The sequence below is a fragment of the Canis lupus genome, chromosome X (assembly GCF_048164855.1).
Source record: "Canis lupus baileyi chromosome X, mCanLup2.hap1, whole genome shotgun sequence".
Lineage (NCBI taxonomy): Eukaryota > Metazoa > Chordata > Mammalia > Carnivora > Canidae > Canis > Canis lupus.
The window spans coordinates 42,891,630-42,907,096 of NC_132876.1; the positions used below are offsets into that span (position 1 = coordinate 42,891,630).

The 15,467-nt window shown below is 51.8% G+C and overlaps 1 protein-coding gene across 13 annotated transcripts in view; it reads left to right on the forward strand.

The window, feature by feature from the left end:
* TSC22D3 (TSC22 domain family member 3) overlaps nucleotides 1–15,467 on the forward strand; it is a 62,554-nt gene that overhangs the window by 45,401 nt on the left and 1,686 nt on the right. For 9 of the 13 annotated variants that reach the window (XM_072815308.1, XM_072815311.1, XM_072815316.1 and 6 more), the window contains one exon: nucleotides 14,414–14,465. In XM_072815308.1, the coding sequence (XP_072671409.1) occupies nucleotides 14,414–14,465 (52 nt within the window). Of the gene's footprint in view, nucleotides 1–7,905; nucleotides 8,503–13,139; nucleotides 13,669–13,865; nucleotides 14,013–14,413; nucleotides 14,466–15,467 lie in introns of those variants that run through there. The other 4 variants (XM_072815309.1, XM_072815318.1, XM_072815317.1 and 1 more) reach the window with 4 other exon arrangements.

The following is a 15,467-nucleotide window of genomic DNA, read 5'->3' on the forward strand; positions in this document are numbered from 1 at the left end:
AGTGGCAGGAAATGGCCAAAGAAAACTCCCCCAGCAACCTGCCTTTCTGCCTGGCACTCCCCTCCCCCCCACCAGCCAGACTCATTCCTTTGGGTTAATAAAGGAGGCTCTGGGTATAAAGAAGTGACTTCATGGGGAGGGGGAACCCAGCGACCCCTTATCAGCCACAGAGCCTACCTGAGAGTCCCCTTCTCACCCATGCCGCTTATAAGCAAGTAAGTAGAGGAGGGTATATGCAGGGAGGATGCCCGAAGAACAAGCAAATGAGATCCCCTGGACAGGGAATGCTGAAGGTTAGTGTTGCAAAGTAAGGCTCTGGTATATCCCTGCTCCTCACAGCTTCTTCAGAGCCCATTCCCGAGAAGAGCAGGAGGAGATGATCTCCTTTGTCATAAACTCCCCTGCTCTTTGAGCTGCCTGCTCAGGCACTTTGGTCACATTGAGAGCGAGCCCAGGAATATGTGGGTATATCTGCCTGTACCCCTGAGAGCCCAAAGCCCCATTTAGCCAGAAGCTGTTGTGAGGCTCCTTCGCAGGCAGCACTCCACCCGTCTATACTTAGCCAGCCCCAGGGCAGTTCCCCCAGGAGCCCCCTACTATTCAGACCGCACTAGGCAGGCCACGGTGTTCCTTCCCAGAGAAGAACTGAACAGTGCCCCTCCCAAGAAAGTCTTTTCATTTTAACAGGGATCCTCAACACTTCAAACCCATGGTGACATTAACAGTGAGAATTTCCTTTATCTTGGCCAGTATTGGTTATTTTTGGTCAGGACGGGGTTGTTGTTGTTTTTGCCTGACCCTCCCCCACCTCCCCCCCACACACACAGCATTCCAGTTATATGGCTGTCACTCGCTCAGAATCAGGCCTGCTAGCCCCAAATCCCTCTTTGATGTTGCTGCCAGCCGAGACTTGGCTGCCCTGGTCCCGGGCTTCATCACCCTCCACTGCTCCCTGTGGGTGCCCTGTTCCCAACTGACCCAGCCCCTCCAGCTAAAGATGGAAACTGACCAAAGTCCCAGCATTAGTAGAAAACCATGAGCGGGTGCATACGCACAAGCACATGCACACGCACACACACGCACACACACGCACACACACACACACACACACACGGGTGAATTATACCTTTTATTGAAGAGGTCGGGCCTTGGTTCCAGGTTGTTAGTGGCTACTTAATTAAATTGTACTTGGGTTAGGTTTCCCAAGTATGTTTGATTTTCACTAGTCTTTCATGTTTTTTAACTGCAGAATTGCTCTCAGACAGTGATTGTCTCCAAATCACAGTGTTAACAGAAGGCAAATTCATGAATTTGCCTATATAGTTCTTCCCTACAGAGGCTATTAGCAAAGTTCTAACACTTGTCCAAACCTTTTAGTTATTCATTAAGCATGTATTTACCATCTTGAGACTGTGTGCCAGGCACAGGTCCAGACTCTGGGGGCACAATGGTGAATAGGATAAACCCCTATGCCTGCAGAACTTGTATTCTCAGTCTAGGAAGCCAGTCCATGCTCGCTGAAGATCTTGTGTGTTGCCCACTTCCAGTCATGGTCTTATCTGGCTGTGCCTTTAGTCCTGCTTGAAAGACTTGAGGTCCTGCCGATTACTGACTGCTTGTGCCATCCAAGAGGCCCTTGAGGCCAAAATGTTATGTAAGTTCAAGTCCTGTGTACTGGGACAGATTGCTAAAGAACTTCAAGAGACTGAATTTACTTTTTTAAAGATTTTGTTCATTTATTTGACACAGAGAGAGAGAGCAAGCACACAAGCAGAAGAGAGAGGGGGGCTTTGACATGGATGGAACTGGAGGCTATTATGCTGAGTGAAATAAGTCAAACGGAGGACAAACATTACATGGTCTCATTCATTTGGGGAATATAAAAAATCATGAAAGGGAATAAAGAGGAAAGGAGAGAAAATGAGTGAAAATATCAGTAAGGGTGATGAAACATGAGAGACACCTAACTCTGGGAAAAGAAAAAGGGGTAGTGGAAAGGGAGGTGGGTGGGGGGTTGGGGTGACTGGGTGATGGGCATGAGGGAGGCACTTGGCAGGATGAGCACTGGGTGTTATGCTATATGTTGGCAAATTGAACTCCAATGAAAAAAATAAAGCCATTTAAGTATTAAAGATATATATAAAAAAAAGAAGAGAGAGGGAGAAACAGACTTCGCACTGAGCAGGGAGCCCAATACGTGGCTCGATCCCAGGACTCCGGTATCATGACCTGAGCCACAGGCAGATGCTTAACTGACAGAGCCACTCAGACACCCCTCAAGAGACTGAATTTAAATGTTGATTCCACTTTGATACCAGTCCCTCATGTTACCCCCGCCCCCAAGCAGTACTGGTGACTTGTGACACAATGGAAACAAAACTTGGAACCTGGACAAAAAGTTAGAAATGCCAGACTTTGAAATAGCATTGATAGGGCTGCTCACCCAGTGAGCCGTTGTGTCAGCAGTGTTTGGGGACCAGGACCCTTACTCATCGTGGAGCAGTGTTTGGGGACCGGGACCCTTACTCATCATGGTCACACCCTTGTTACTTTCCAAAGAACATGGCTATGCCACCTACAGGATGTCCACCAAGTCTGGAACCATAGGCAAATATCGTCCATGTTGTTGTAAAGACATCGTCAGTCTGCAAAAAAAGAATACAATGATATTATCTCTGTTTCCAGACTTTGGGGTGTCTGTACACATATCCACCTTGTGTGGTGTATATGTCAGGGAGAGAAGCATCATTCCCATGTCATGAATAAGCAGATGGCAGCACAGGGGGTTTAGAGCCTTCTAAGCAGTCCACCAGCTGTCTAGTGGCCAAGGTGGAGAAAGAACTCTGACCTCCTGATGTACTTTCTTCCTGTTTGACCAAGTTCATGTAGAATGGGTGCTAAAGCCAAGTTTCTCAGGGAGCACCTCCCCTGGCATAGGCACTAGGGCAGTCCCTCTCGATTCTTACCATTATTCTCTAAGAGCTCAGGAACCAGCTCAGTGGGCCAAGTCCATTATTGCAGTAGCCTGCTGGAGAAAAATCACCCAGTGACAGGACCAATGCCTCTGGATTATCTCCCAACTGTGCTCTGGCCCCAGTGCCCCAAGATAACCAGGGACTATCTTTGAAACTCCTTTCTTCTCAACTGCTGAGCTAGGAACTGTCTATACTTGGCCATTCCTCAGTTTCCATATTTACTTTAGCTCTTCTGCGGATCTGTCAACAAACTCCATGGTATTATTAGTTTTAGCAAATAACAGGATGTCAGAACTGTTGACCAGGATTTGTTACTTTGCTATTGGAGCTGTATCCTGGGACATAGGGGCCAGTGTTCCTCTTATTTTCTAAGGTGTCTGAGCTTTGGCAGGAAACCTTTTCCGGGCAGGCCCACCACACTCTGCCCATGCTACAGGCCCTGGAAGGCTACTCCACCCACAAAGACCTGGGCCCTTTGTCCTTGCTCAGTGGTACAGAGATGTCCAAAGGTAGATTCCCCCCCCAAAAAAATCAATACAAATGTTTTTGAATTTTCCAGTTTGGTGCTTTACCCTTAGACTTCTGCTATGGCCTTCTGTACTTGGTAAGATGGTGTTGGGACTTAACACTCATGTTGTAGAGAAGGGTGGGGGAGAAGGGTGGTATTTTAAGCTGGCACTAAGAATTTCCAGGCTTTGGCCCCAAAATATCTTTCTCTTCTAACCCCACCCCCCTGCACTGCCTGTCTCAAGGAGCGAGAGGGGAGGTTAAAAGGGTCACTGTTGCTGACAGGCAACCAGGAAGTCCAAGCCTTGGGGGAAGCATAGCCTTTGTTTATTTAAGCCCCAAACCTAGCAGGCAGTGTAAATTAAACATAAAAATAAAATAAAATACCAAAACACAGGCCGGATGCATGCCACAGAGAGCATCGAATTCCCCTTCAGCCCTCCCTTGGGAGAGAGGAGTTGGCTGAGCAGTGGGGGCAAACCTTCTTGCTAGGGAGGAGCTCACAAGCCATGGGAGGGGTGAGGATGGTAGGGGCAGGGGAGCTGAGGTTTGGATCAGGGTGGGGATAAGCATGTTTGCAGAAATCCTGGTGACTCTTTGTAGTCAGCCCCAGCAGGCTTCTGGGCAGGGTGGGGGTGGTGGGGAATTAGTCACACCCCTCCAGCCAATCTCAGAATGGACCCATGTTTGACCTGGTGGTGATAGCCACAAGGCGAGCAAGAGCTGGCTTTTGTGGAAGGGAGGCAGGGCTGGGTTAATTGACCAAACTGCGCTATTAGAAAAAAATCAGCCCTTCCCTGTTCTCTCCCTCCCCCCAGGGTTCTTCTCCTTCTTCATTCTGGGATGCCCACCTTCTGTCCTCAAACTCCCAGGCCAAGAGTTCCCGCCACTGACAGCTGTGAAGTGTCTTAGAAGCAATCTGTTCCTTCTAACAGGCAAAATGTGGCAGAGGTTGATTTATAAATAAGAGCAGGTTTGGGTTATCCTTCTAATAGCATCTCTCATTCATGTTCTGATCAAGTGTTCAGGAGTGAAAGGGAAAGAGAGCGAAAGGCAAACAGACATTAGACCTGGAATGTGCTGAACTCTATCATTGTGTATCATCCAAAGTAGATCTTGGTGACCCTGACACTCTGGGGGCTCTTTGGGTAGACCTTGTTTTGGCCGTCCCCTTTAGGCCAGCGGTTCTCAAAAGCAGTTCTGTGGAGTAGAGACAGAAGAGTTGCATCCGACCCATCGGAAAACACCCTTCCCAAGCCACACACTATTCCACTGGATCTTCTAGGGCTAGAGTCCAGCCATAAGTTCCGTCTAGGAGATCCTGATGTTAAGAACCCCATGAGGACCCATCCGTTTCCCTCTGCAGCCCACCAGCAAGGTGTACCTGCTGTGTGTCTGGTCGCTTTCCAGTGCTGATCTGCCACTGACCACTCTGTTGAAAGTAATAGGAAAATTGAGTTCATACTTGAGTACTCGTCACTGATAATAGCAGACCATGGCCCTTTCCCAGGGCTTTTGGCAGGAAGAATAAACATTCCTAGTTCCTTGAATTATAAAGCGGTCCTGGAATGATCATTAGAATCCAAGGTTCTGATTCGGATGGTGACGTTTGTAGACACTACAGTAGTCTGGTCGGGCAAAGGACTGAGAGGACTTTTGCTCAGTGCCCTTCAAATCAGACTTCTCAGGTAGCCGGTCACATGTGGCATCTGTGCCAGGGCTGGCTCTAGTTAGAACTGTCCTCATGAGGAGCCTGGGAGAGCCATTTCTTAGGCATTCATATGATTGATTGTGTACACGTAATGCTTGGGGTTTGTTTGTTTTTTAAAGATTTCAATTATTTTTTCATGAGATACAAGAGAGAGAGAGAGAGGCAGAGGGAGAAGCAGGCTCTCCACAGAGCAGGGAGCCCGCCTCAGGACTCAATGCCAGAACCCTGGGCTGATGACCTGAGCCGAAGGCAGATGCTTAACCAACTGAGCCACCCAGGCACCCCACGTAGCACTTGTTTTTTGTTTCTCCTTTATTTTAATGTGTGATTGACATCTTTGAAACCTGTGGACCTAGCGGCACCAGGGATTCCTGTTCCTGGTGTACAGGGTGAGGCTTCAGCTGGCTCCCCCCGTACCCCCTCTAAGCTTCCCCTAAGACCCCGTCACCTAGGATGTCTGCACAGCACGTGGTCAGCTCTGGATGTTGGAGAGAGCCAGGGCTATGTCTTTTGATACTCTGGCTTGGTCTAGAGTGTCCTCCTGCTTTGCCATATTGCCATGTCCTATTGCTTTACTGCTTCTTTTGCATCAGGAGGAAGCTGGCAACAGCAAGAGACACACAGAGACAGGGAGGCAGAGGGGGAGGATCTGCATGATGCCCTTCTCCTGCCTATATCTGTGAACTGGACTTGGTGAAAAGCTGAGAGAATGTTTACATAAATGTGTGTGTGTGTGCTTCTGTGCTTCTTTTTCCCTCCTGGTGAGGTGTGTGTTCCTTGTCAGCAATTCTCAAACCAGGCCAGGAGGCTTTCCTTAACTCTCCCAACACTCCTTTGAGTTCCCTGGCACTGTTCCCATGGCTGAGGTTGGGGGGACGGGTGGCCTGCCCAGGAAGGAGCTTGCCTCATTTCTCTTCTTCTTTCCGTTTGGCCAGTATCGTGTCCCCTGCCCTTCCCAGCACTGCCTCACTCCAGGGAGGCTGCCTTCCTTCCATCCAGGAAGCTCTGGGGTGAGGGTAGGTGGCCAGAGAGTAGGAAGCCCTTTTCAGAGCCCCTTTTCACCATCCAGAGTCCTACCACAGAGGATCAGGGAGCTACCTCAAGTGAGCCCTTGGTGAATAGCTCTGCTGTGAGGTAAGCGATGGCCTGAGTCATACAATGCAAGAGCCCTGGGAGGCTCCTCATGCTTCCCCATCATGGCCCAGGTGCCCAGGCGCCTAAAGAGGCTGGCAGTATTACCATCATTTTGTTCCCCAGGAAACCTGTACCACTACAAAGGTCACCCATTCTATATAGCAGGACCCACGATGGAGCCAGGTGCTCCACCTTGGCTTCTTCATGGGCCTCTTGTCTGCTGGCTCCACATCCCCAATAGGATCCTCCTCATTCTCATCTTCCAAAAGCATTGCCAATAGCCCTAAGTCCTCCACATACCACTCAAAGTAACCTTGACAACTAACAGAAAAAAAATGGGTTGGAATTTCAGGGTTGCTTCACAGAGCAGCAGGGATGGAGAGAGCCCCTGCCAGTGTCTCCTTGGCTCACACAGGCTGGTGGAGGGCTGGTGCCAACAGGAAGAGTAGCCATGTTCTTGCTGCTTTCTTTCCCTGCCCCTGGAGTGGGCTGTGACCAGGGGTAGAGTGAGGAGTCTGCCTGCCTAAAGATGGCGCAGGTCTGGGAGGGTGAAGTGGAGCAGAGGTGAAGACCAAGAGGAGCCAACCGAAGAAGGAAGACCAAGAAATTGGCAGGTAGAGGTGACCCACCCCCCCACCCTTGACACTGTCCATCTCAGAAGGAAGGGACGGTTAGACCAGAGAGAGCAGATCTATGCTTTGTTTCCAAGCAAAGTTTACAAACCCCTCGGTTTACAAACCCTGGGGGTTAAGGAAGAGAATCAGAGTGAGAGGCCCTGGCACTGTTGGCCACCATGTCGGGGAGCCTTTGGTCCCACATAGAAACTCCGAGCCTTGTGGCTGCTGTGTTCTCCCCAAAGGCTAGGGTGAGGAGAAGAAGAGCACAGCCAATTCTGAGGAATGAAGTGATGCCCAGGCATGGCAGTGGTGTGGCCCTCCTGAACCCCAAGCTACCCTTCAACCCACCCTCAAGCCCTAGGCTTTCCCCTGCTTCCCGAAGCAAACATTTCACTGAGATTGAACCAAGTAGGAGCCTCCTGATTGTACCACAGGCCCAGGATATTCTGGAAGGAAGCACGATTTTTAACTTGTACTACCAGTTGGTTGGTAGGTTTGTTTGAATTTCCCCAAAATGGGCCTTGCACTTTGAATGGGCATTCAATCAATTTTGAACTGAATCAAGTGGAACCGACTTAAACTGAATGATTAGGGTGATGTGGAGAGGGAAGAGGAGGAGGAGAAGGAGGTGATGCCATTCACCAAGGTTAATTTTGTAGTCTGTTCTTCAGGAATATCTATTTCTGTCTCAGGGCTGGGTCATGGGAAGGGTGGAAAAAAAGAGGGCTTGGAAAAAGTATGGAGGTAGATTTTCCCAGCTGCGAGGCATAAAGTGAAGGGAGACAGGCATAAATATTGACACAAGGTTCATGAGATTTAAGATCCACCGAGCCAAACAGCATTCCTGGATCGTGCTGCCAACGCTTCCAGTCTTGCAGAGGCACCAGGACAAACCGCCTCCCCCCGCCCATGAGTAGCCATCAAAGTTGGGGTGACAAAGATGGTTCCAACAAGGGCCCTTTTTGTACCTCTCTGAATGAGGGGGAGTGGGCGGGCTGCCCTGTCAGAATGGGGTTTGGTTCTGCCTGTCATCCATCGTGTCACTCGGAGATTGTCTGTGAAGCTCACATGGGACCCTGTCCGCGAGGGAGCTGAAAGGCACGATTCATGGCTCCTGTCGTCATTTGGTGTCAGGATTTGGCCCAAATTGGTTGTCAGAGCTGCTTCTCCAAGACAGTGTCCATCTTCACTGGGGCTCTCCTCGGGGTCCCTCCCACACTGGCCTTCTGCTTCTGTGTCTACATCCTCCTCTCCTGTTTCCTGCCGCCCAGAGTCAGGGTTCTGGGCCTTGGCCATGCAGGGCAGTTCACATGACCCACAGAGGACAAGGCGCTTTCTCTGTCACTGTCTTTCTTTCTTGCTTCCCTCCTTCTGGACTTTGGGGATTTTCCATGAAGCCAAAGTAACCATGTAAGTGGCAGTGGCCTTCCTGTCTCTAGTCCTCCACGCTGGAGGGGAATCAGAGGGGAAGAGAGAAGATAAGACAGACGCAAGGACAAATTTAAACGATGGCATTTCAGCCTCCTTATTCCCCCAGCCTCTTCAGAAAAAGGGACACGTAAGTAATTAGAAGGAGACAGAGCTTCAGCCGGAAGGGGGCTTGGGGTGGAGGAGTCAGTGGGGAGGGCTGTTTTTCAGCCATCCCATTAACTGTGCTAACGTTCCAGTGCTCAATATCCTTTTTGATTTCCTTTTCCAGCTCCTAGCCCTGTGTTTGCTTTGTGGCTTGTCCCGTACCTCTCCCATCGCGTCTTTTTCCGCTTCTCCTGACACAAGGCCTTGTGTTTTGCTGGCAGCATTGCTGAATCTTTGGGTGGAACACTGCCTGTAGAAAATAAGGAAGACTTGCCTATAAAGAGTTTCCTCTGGGCTGCATGGTACACAATGCTTCAAGTGTGACAAAAGGGGAAGTGAGATGTTCCCCCTCGCCACCACCCCCAAACCTACCGCACCCACCCCTCAGCAGCAGCATGCCCAGATCCGGCCCATGGCTTCTGCAGCCCAGACTACCCAGTCTCTGTCCCCCTGCCCCGTGGGAGCCCCAAGGAGGAAGCACTCTTGTCCTAAAGAGTCTGGCTTTTGAAATGGAACAGACCTGTGAGAATGCTGAGACATTTCTCCCAGCTTAAACAGGTCAACTTCCAGGGCCTCCTGAAATGGAGAGGCTTGGCCCTGTCCTCATGATACCACTCTCCGTCTAAAAGGTCCACCGTGAGAGTGAGGGAGGGGCAGCTGCGTCTGTCTAACTGCGGAATCCAGTAGCCTGAGGGCTAGACCTGAAAGCCAGCAAAGGATCTGGCTCATTGGCTGGGCGCTGTTGCTGGGCCGGCTCTGGGTCCAGCCCAGTGTTGTCGGGTGCAGGATGGAAGAAAGGGAATTTAGACACATTCACACAAGGCTGCTGGGCTGTGGATTCCCTGGCGCACTGTTTCCTGCCTGGGTCCCACCTCCGCAGGACATAAGGATGCAGAGAGCCCTGTGGATCAGCAGTTTGCTCAGAAAAGTTAGGTCAGATCATAGATATCTTGTACAGCATAAACTTGGACTGGCTGCAAGGTTTTGCGCAGATATTCTGGGCAGAGGAATTTTCTAGAGTGCCTGGGGTTAAGCAGAAAATCTTTTGGATTCCTCCTCCTTCTTCCCCTCTCCCCCTCCTCTTTGCCCTTGTTCAAAAAATCCCTCTACAAGGACATTTATATGCATTGTCTTGCCTTAGCGAGCTCTGGGATCTGGGGATCCAGCCATCGTTTCGTTTGCTAGTGGTGGAGCCTAAGGCCTCAAGGTGGCTGGCCACTTCTCACTTGGCTATCAGCTGGCAAACTAGAAGTGTAGACAGCATGAGAGATGGACTGAGTGTGGGCTGAACCTGGGACATCCTTTTAAAGTTGTTTTTTAGGGATCCCTGGGTGGTACAGAGGTTTGGCACCTGCCTTTGGCCCAGGGCACAATCCTGGAGACCCGGGATCGAATCCCACATCGGGCTCCCGGTGCATGGAGCCTGCCCTCCCCTCTGCCTATGTCTCTGCCTCTCTCTCTTTCTCTCTCTGTGACTATCATAAATAAATTTAAAAAAATTAAAGTTGTTTTTTAAAACCAAATCCCTGATAGGAGATTGTTTTCTTGTGGTTGGCTTCATTCTCCTAAAAGCTGAGCACAGCAGGAATATGGCATGGGCGGGGGGGGGGGGGGGCAGTTAATTAAGGATGCCAGTTAGTGGGGCCCTAGGAACTGAAAGTTTGCCAGGACTACGATTATTATTCTCAGAATGCTTCCCTTATTTGGGGTATCGTATACCACAGGACGAAATATTTCCATTGTGGGAACCCCCAGTTAGATCAGTATCTCCTATTTCCTAGACGGAGTGAGCTTTCTTTGAGGACTGTGTGGCTGCCTTTTGAAATCATGCGGGCCCGGCCAGCACTCCCATAAGGTTCACTTGGACTCTTTGGATATGCTTCTGGTCCCTGATGCTGCTCTTCCCTTCCACAAGGGTCAGAAAAGCCGAGTGTGCTGACAGTCGGCCTCTGGACCACTTGTCCTGCCACTCAGCCTTTCTTCCTCCTCACTGCTTTCCTTGGCACCTCCCACCCAGCCCCCCACCGCATAGATTTATTTACTCCACACCCACTCCCTACCCCACTAAGTGTGGTAGGAACAGACTTGGTCTCGAGGTCAGGGAGACCTGGGTTGGAGTCCCAGATCCATAATTTCTTAGCTATGGTGCCTTGGACAAGGTAGCCTCTCAGACCCTTGGTTTCTTCATCTGTAAAATGATGGTGACAGTGCCACCACCACAGGCCTTGTGGTGCATCTGGCCCAAATGTCTGGCCCATAGCTGATGCTCACTTAGTGGTAGCCATGATTGTCAGTGAGTCTCAAGCTAAGCTTTTTTTTTTTTTTTCAAGATTTCATTTAGTTGAGAGAGGCAAGGAAGGGGAGGAGCAGAGGGGGAGTGAGAGAAACTTCAGCAGACTCTGTACTGAGTGCAGAGCCCAGATGAGCCCGTGGGGCTCAACCTGGGGCTTGATGTGGGGCTCAATCTCGCAACCCTGAGATCAGGACCTGAGCTGAAACTGAGAGTCGGACGCTTCACCGATGAAGTGACCCAGGTGCCCCATAAAACTCAGCTTATTTTTAATTGAAGTATCATTAACTTAAAATTCAAACACAGCCTTGCTAGCAGACACAACTTCTTTTCCTTTCCCTTCCTGAACTACCTTGATTTCTCTGCCTCTGAGTCCATATAAGGGAGTTACCCTGGAGAAGGAGCTATGTTTCCTTCAGTCCTGTTGCTCGCCTCCTTAGTGGTGTTTTTATCTCTGCCAATCCAGTTTATTTCTCCCTCTCTTTTTCTTGTCATAGTCTCCCTTGGAAGTTTGGGGATGGGTAGCAATAGTTAGTTTGTGAGAACCATTTACAAGCCAGGGAGAGGTCTGAGGCTCTTCCTGGGGCCAAAGAAGCTCTATGTGGCACAGAGGGCAGATTAATATATCAGGGAATTCCAGTAGTAGTGAGGCTTCTGATTTAAGAAAGCTTTTTTTCCCCTCCCTCAGCTAATGTTCTTAATGACCTATAAACAGAGTCTGCACTCTGTTCTGCTTACCACACACAGCTCCATGCAAACACTTTGTGGGGAGGGCTTGTGACCTAAAGGTAACATAATATCTTGAGATTGGGATGGTTTCCCGCCTCACCTAGGGTGAAGAAAAACACCATCTTGGGCTCCTGGGGTGGGTTTGCTCAGATACTTCTATTGTCAGCCCTTTTCAGGTAGGATGGCCTTTGTACATTTGTTACCACCTATGGGACACAGTAGGAGCCCTGTGTCACAGCAGCCAATGTTGGCTATTCGGTGGTGTAACTGCACTGGCGGTCTGGTGAAAAGCAAGGCCTTAAGACTGGGCTTAACTGGGGCCTTGGCCAGGGTGTCAGTGCCAGGCACCTGGTTAGAAGAAATATCCTGAGGCAAATAATAATTACCTCCTTTGCTGATAAGAGGCCCTAGTACTTTTCCAGTAGCCTGATTACATTAGGGTATTTCTTTGGACCACAGCCTGAGTCACAAACTGATCCATGGGCACTGGCCCTAGCTTCATCCAGACTATTGTATATGTGGTGGAACCCAATGTTCCCCTTCTGGTCCTGAGTTGGTGTAAATAATACTAGCAGTTGCATCATCACCTGTGCCTTCAGGTTCGGTGGCCCCCTCTGGCTGCAATTCTGCCTCTGTCCACCAGGTGGCCTCACTTAGGAGAGAGTAGGAGCAAAGCACCTCCAGCCTCTGCTGCCGCCTTTTATTTTTTAAGCTTGAAGCTGAAAAGAAGAAAAGTGTATTTTGATGGAAACATATGTAGCTTTTAGTTGGAAACATTATCCTTGTAACTGGGAATCTGTTCGTTCCCAAAGTAGCCTCTTCGCCCTACCTATGGCTGGCCCCATCACAAGTGTTTCCCTAGGATGGTTTGTAAATAGCCTTGGTTTGCAGTTTTGTTGTCATTTGCTGTTTATAGGAAAGTAACAAGATCTTGTTTTTAAAAACACAGATGTGAAATCCCGGATAATGTTGCATGTATTTTCTCTGCAGAGTAAGGTGTGGAGACCAAAGGAAAGGGGCTGGCATCTTGTGGTTCCTCCAGTGCTCATCCCCCTGCTGCCTCCCCCACCTCCGCCCACCTCCTCTGTCACTCACTTGGCTCCCAGCTTCCCCCTTGTACGTGTTCCCCCACTCATCTGAGTTCTCGGGAAATTCTCTTCTCCCTCCATGCGCACTGGCACTCACAGAGTAGAGTAGTCCAACCCTGTGCTCAGGTACCGAGCATGTCACAGATCTGTGCATGTGTCAGCACCCATCCAGAGGAGGAGGTCAGTGGGTAGGTGCTGGGGTTGGGGGCAGACCAGCGGGCCAGCTGGCTGGGTGATAGGACATGCAAGTGGCAAAGTATGTGTGCAGAAGAGAGTTTGAGAGGGCAGGCGGCAGGAAGGAGGTGAGCCTCCTGATGATCAGAGTGGGTACAGGGCATGTGGTATGTAATGGCGTTGCAAAGCCATGGGGGTATGCTGGCTGACACCTGGAGAAGAGCTTTGAAAACCAGCGCCCCCCTTTACTGAATGCTGTCTGCTCTGGTTAGGGCATTCGTACTTCTCTAAGAATCCGCTCCAGTTCGGTTTTTACCAATCTCCGGAACCCTCTTTGGAGATGCCAGTTGGCACAAGAAAGTGCTGAACTGTTTACAGCCCTAGCCTAAGGTTCAGGGAGGGGATGTGGTTTAACTGGACCACAAAGCCTGGTATAGGACTCATTTGCATGGCCCCTGACGCCATGTGACGCAGCCGGCTCCTCCTATATAAAGAAGCAGGAGCCGAAATATCTCCGAGTCTGGGTTGGACTGGCGGCTGTGGAGTTTGTGACACACAAGGTGACACCCCTCGAGTCACTTCCCTTCAACTCTGAAGCGCCTGCCTGGCTTCGGGTCCAATCGGCAGCCTTCGCCCCCCTCCTAGCCCCCCGGGCAGGACTTGCGGAGCCCAGACCCGTGCAGCGCGCCAGCAGCCCGCAGCCACCCAGCCCGCCCAGCCCCGCCAGAGCTCCGGCCTCCCAAGCCATGAACGCGGAAATGTATCAGACCCCCATGGAGGTGGCGGTCTATCAGCTGCACAATTTCAACATCTCTTTCTTCTCTTCCCTGCTTGGAGGGGATGTGGTGTCCGTTAAGCTGGATAACAGGTAACCGCGGGCCGCAGCTCCTGAGCCCAGGCGCCGGCGGGGACTGGGCTGAGAGCGGGATCTCCGAGTGAGCCGCGCGCTGCCGTCCCCGTTCCCCTGCGGTGCAGCATCCTGGGAAGGGGCGGGGGTAGGGGACGCAGGGAGGAGGGTCACCGCCGCAGTCGGAGCGTCCCTGTGGCCGCTGCGCCGTGAGAAGGAGCTGCTGCAGCCCGAGGCAGAGGGGCGGCGGGGCGGGCTGGGCTGGGCAGGCCTGGGCAGGGGGCTGGCCACGCGCTGTGCGCTGCCGGGGAGCAGGCCGGAAGCTTCCGAGCCAGGAAGGAATTCCTAGCTAGCTTCGGAGCCCGGTAGGTGCCCCCCGCCCACCGCGCGCGCCCCAGGGGTGGGGGAGCCTTTTGGGCCAGCGCGGGGTTGAGCCGCCGGCGGGGGACTCCGTGGGCCTCGGGCCCCTATTGTTTGCCCGTGGCCCGGCCCGGCTGAGCAGGCCACACTCGCCTGCGCGCCCCGGGCCCCGCGCGCTGCTTCACGCGGAGCTCTGTCTGGGCTGCTGCGGCAGGAGCCAGCCCGGTTGGGGAGGTGCAGGCGGCTTGCTGCAGAGGCCCCAGGGAACAAAGTGCCTGGGACTCCGGGCCAGGGAGGCGGGAGAGGAGGAAGAACCAGGGCAGAGGGAGGACTTTGGCCACAACCGCCAGGTGCTCAGAGTGGAACTGAGTGGGTAACGCGGTGGCTTTGCTTTTTGTCTTGGCAGTGCCTCTGGAGCCAGCGTGGTGGCCATAGACAACAAGATCGAGCAGGCCATGGTGAGTGGCATCACTGAATCATTCCCCATCCCCAGACTGAGCTGCTGCTTATGTAACTTGGGGCAGGAATAAGGAGGTGGGTGTAAAGGCCTTTTGCCAAGAGCCTGAGGAAGCTGCCGGCCTGCTTCTTATCCCCTTGGAGGCCCTAGGTAGCCTCCCATCAGAGTGGCACCTTATAGGGCATTTGCAATCTGCCCTTCCTGACTCCCTCCTTTCCTCCACCCTCTCTTTGCAACAGCCTCTGGCTCCCTCCTTGGGCAGTGTGCAGGGCAGGGAGCTCAGACACTTGAATTTGTCTGCATCCCTCATTTGGCAGGGGCCAGAGCTCATTGGATGCAACCGCACTGCAGTACCTCTGCAGAGTCTGGGCTAGGGTCAGGAGTTGAGAGGAAACAGGAAGCAAAGCACCCTACCCCTTCTCCCTCTCCTTTACCAGGTAGAAGTCATACTCCACTGAGCAGCCAAAATAGCTGCTGGGGGTTGGGGCATCCAGCAGTTAGCCACCACTTATTTATGCCTTGGTGCCCAGTGACCCAGCTCCCTGCCTCCAGTGCAGTACTCAGATTCAAGAGAGGATACAGCAGTCCTGGCACCTTCTCCTAGGGCCGGTGTCCTCTTGGGCCAGGTGGCACTGCTGGTGCAACTCAGTGTGCCAGGGCATGTGGAGAGGAGGAGACCCCCAAAATGACCAGTTTCGTTCTCTTGGGGGAAGATGTATACAGGAGATAAATCAAATGGAGTGCCCTGCAGGTCCCTCTTGCAAGGTGGGCCAGCAGCAGGACCTTGGGTGGCATTGGGGACAGAGCCGAACACCAGCAACCAGCAGAGGTCTCGCCCAGAGGCTCCTAAGTGGCCAGCTTTGAAAGTCACTAGAAACTCACAGAAGAATCCTCTGCAGCTAGGAGGGCTCCCAACTCAGGCATGGCCCCCAACTCGAGCATGGCCCAGTCGTATAGTGCTCCCAAGTGAAGCTGAAGCACTGTGGAGGGGGGTGCGTAGGGG